We start from the raw sequence: 2594 nt of genomic DNA, 5'->3' as shown, positions 1-2594 counted from the left end.
CTAGAGCTGGAGGTGGAGGCGCCCTTTGTGACCCCTTACTCGCTTGTTTTCGAGGGCCAGTACCGGCCGCGGCCTCGGGAGACTCTTCTCTACCTACGGCAGTACTTCGACACGGTGTGGCCGTCAGAGGTAATCCAAAACTCCCAATTCCCAATGTTTTCATCTTCGGTTTATTCCGTACATCTACGATTTCTTATCGGCCTATGCATTGGTTACCCGCAGATTACCTGGCAGCCCTGGTTGCCTTTGGGTGGGGACCTTCGATTTCAGTTTGCCGGAGGATGGGGCTCTTCCCGGTATAGGATCTTGTTCGAGGGGCCAGTCGGTAGGGCCTGGTTCCTGGGGGAACGCTTCCTTCATCAGACTATGGGCTTTCCTGAGCCGAGTGTTCCCTCAGCACCTCCGGACGATATACGGCTCGCTGATAGGCTTGCTCCCCAGGGTGTCATTGACCCTAGACTGGGTACTGATGCACTGCTGCATATAGAGGACAGGGAGTACGTGACCTACCGTCACATCTACTTGATGCCTCCATTGACAGGTGTCCGTACTCCCTCGATGAGGTCTACTGACATGCCGTCTTTGAGGCGAGCTCAGGCTGCAGGCGCCCCTTCTACTAGCAGGGCTGGCACATCGAGAGGAGGGGTTGGACTGGTCCCCCCGATTCCTCCAACTCATCATCATGTCGGATGGCCAGACATGCCGACCGAGTTGACAGGATGGCGACACGGGACCTCCTACCCGATTCTGATAGAGCCTCCCATGCCTGATCATCGATATGTCATTGATCCCGACTCACCGCCGGTATGCCCTACTGCTTTTCATCTATCATTCAAATACTTAGTCATTTCTTTATTCATTGATGATTTGAGCTTGTATCTGCAGCCACCCAGAGAGTACATGGAGGGGGTGATCGGATTGGTGGCCTCACTCGAGGGCATGGTCTTGCGGAGAGAGGCGCAGCTGTCCATCATGGGTTTCCAGGTACTCTTTAGTTTTCTCACATTTATCGTACTTCTGACGACATGTTGACCTTGGACATTTTACTGCTTTGATTAATTGTATGTGTAGAGCACATCTGACATACCACATTCATATACTGTATCTGTATACACCCTTATTTCATGTAGTTTGCTTGCATATGTATCTGATACACACATTTTGAGCTGATGTATTCAAATTGCACTTTTTATTTTCAGATGCCTCCAGTATATCCGCCACAGACCGGGACATCTCGACCTTCTCGGGGAGCCGGGCCATCTCGGCCTTCTCGCGGGGCCGGGAGAGGGGAGTTGTCCCGTAGACGCAGGGCACACATCGTAGAAGAGGAGCCCGATGAGGACGAGGAGGAGGAGGAGGCTACAGATCGTCAGTCAGAGACCTCTGCTGACAGAGAGGAGGGTTCCGACCCTGGTTCTGGGAGTGGAGAGGAGGCTGAGGAGGATCCTGAGGCTGACAGTTCCGACTCAGATGGTGCCGGTGGTGCAGAGCCTGTTCCGCAGAAGAGGACGAAGAGGGCCTCTTATTCATGCTCTTGAGAGCATTGGTGCAGCTGTTTCCTACTTTATTTATCTTTTTTTACTAGTAGTTGTAGCACATTGTACATTATTAGGCAGTTTTATTTTCTGTAAAACTTGTACCTCTGCTGTAAAATGTTGTAACAAAGGAAGCATGATGGAATGAAACAGCTTTTTTGAAAAAGTGTTATACTTTATGTTCTCAGCATCGCATCGCATCGTTTTGCAAGTAAAGAGATTGAACGGTAAATGTGCATTGTGTATGTGCCAAGTCAGGCAGCGAACCGACATGACAAACTAAACAACCTAATCTTACTAAGAAACAACAACAAAAACCTCAGCAAGTTTACAACTCGATAAGCAAAACACAACAAATTTGATAAACAAAGAGTAATAACTCAAATGCACAAGACTCGGCGACTCGATTAAACAAGACTCGGTAAATGAAACAGCTCAACCAACAAAATAACAACTCGATAAGCAAGATTTAACAACAACTCTATAGACAAAGTGTATTTCGGATGATTTGGGCGACGAAACGCATCTGAAACAGAGAGAGATGGAGGCTTTTGACACTCCCGATGCATGGAAATGCTAGGAACTTTCTTCTGGAGAGTAAACAGGGCCAAATACGCAGATTGCAGCATGGCCGGCCACTTTTGGGAGCTGGATGACCAGCTTTTTTCATTTGAGGGAGGGAGAGGTGGTCGGCCTGCTAGAAAAGGTGGCCGGCCGGCCACTTAGTCTAGCCACCACCAAATTTTCGACACGTGTCTCCTCGAACAGTGCCTTATCCCCTTTAAAAGTCCTAGCTCGGTGGCTCATTCATTTCATCTCAGTTTTGCACCAAGATGGAAGCGTTTCTCGTCGAAAATCTCACAGCTTGGATTGCTTCTTTAGACGGCTCGAAAAAGTTGAACTTCCGGGGCTTTGGCTTGAATGCACTATTCACGCTGAGCCGTACTCCGCTGCACCTTACTTTCCTTCATGTCGCGGCAAGGTTTTGGAACCCGGTAATGCATGTCTTTAGCTTCGGCGGGCAAGAGGTATGTCCAACTTTCGAAGATTTTCAAGCTT

The 2594-nt window shown here is 49.0% G+C and overlaps 1 protein-coding gene across 1 annotated transcript; it reads left to right on the top strand.

The window, feature by feature from the left end:
• The first annotated feature begins 600 nt into the window (after nucleotides 1-600).
• Nucleotides 601-1543, top strand: LOC145820910 (uncharacterized). The gene is made up of 3 exons (XM_082917587.1): nucleotides 601-804; nucleotides 886-984; nucleotides 1200-1543. Exons 1-3 carry the CDS (start codon nucleotides 700-702, stop codon nucleotides 1536-1538), a joined length of 543 nt encoding a protein of 180 aa, XP_082773713.1. The 5' UTR covers nucleotides 601-699; the 3' UTR covers nucleotides 1539-1543.
• The last annotated feature ends 1051 nt before the right edge of the window (nucleotides 1544-2594 follow it).

The sequence above is a fragment of the Camellia sinensis genome, chromosome 3, assembly GCF_055761805.1.
Source record: "Camellia sinensis isolate YWXY chromosome 3, ASM5576180v1, whole genome shotgun sequence".
Taxonomy (NCBI): Eukaryota; Viridiplantae; Streptophyta; class Magnoliopsida; order Ericales; family Theaceae; genus Camellia; species Camellia sinensis.
The sequence above is the reverse complement of the archived record's forward strand: the minus strand, read 5'-3'. Positions and strand labels throughout refer to the sequence as shown.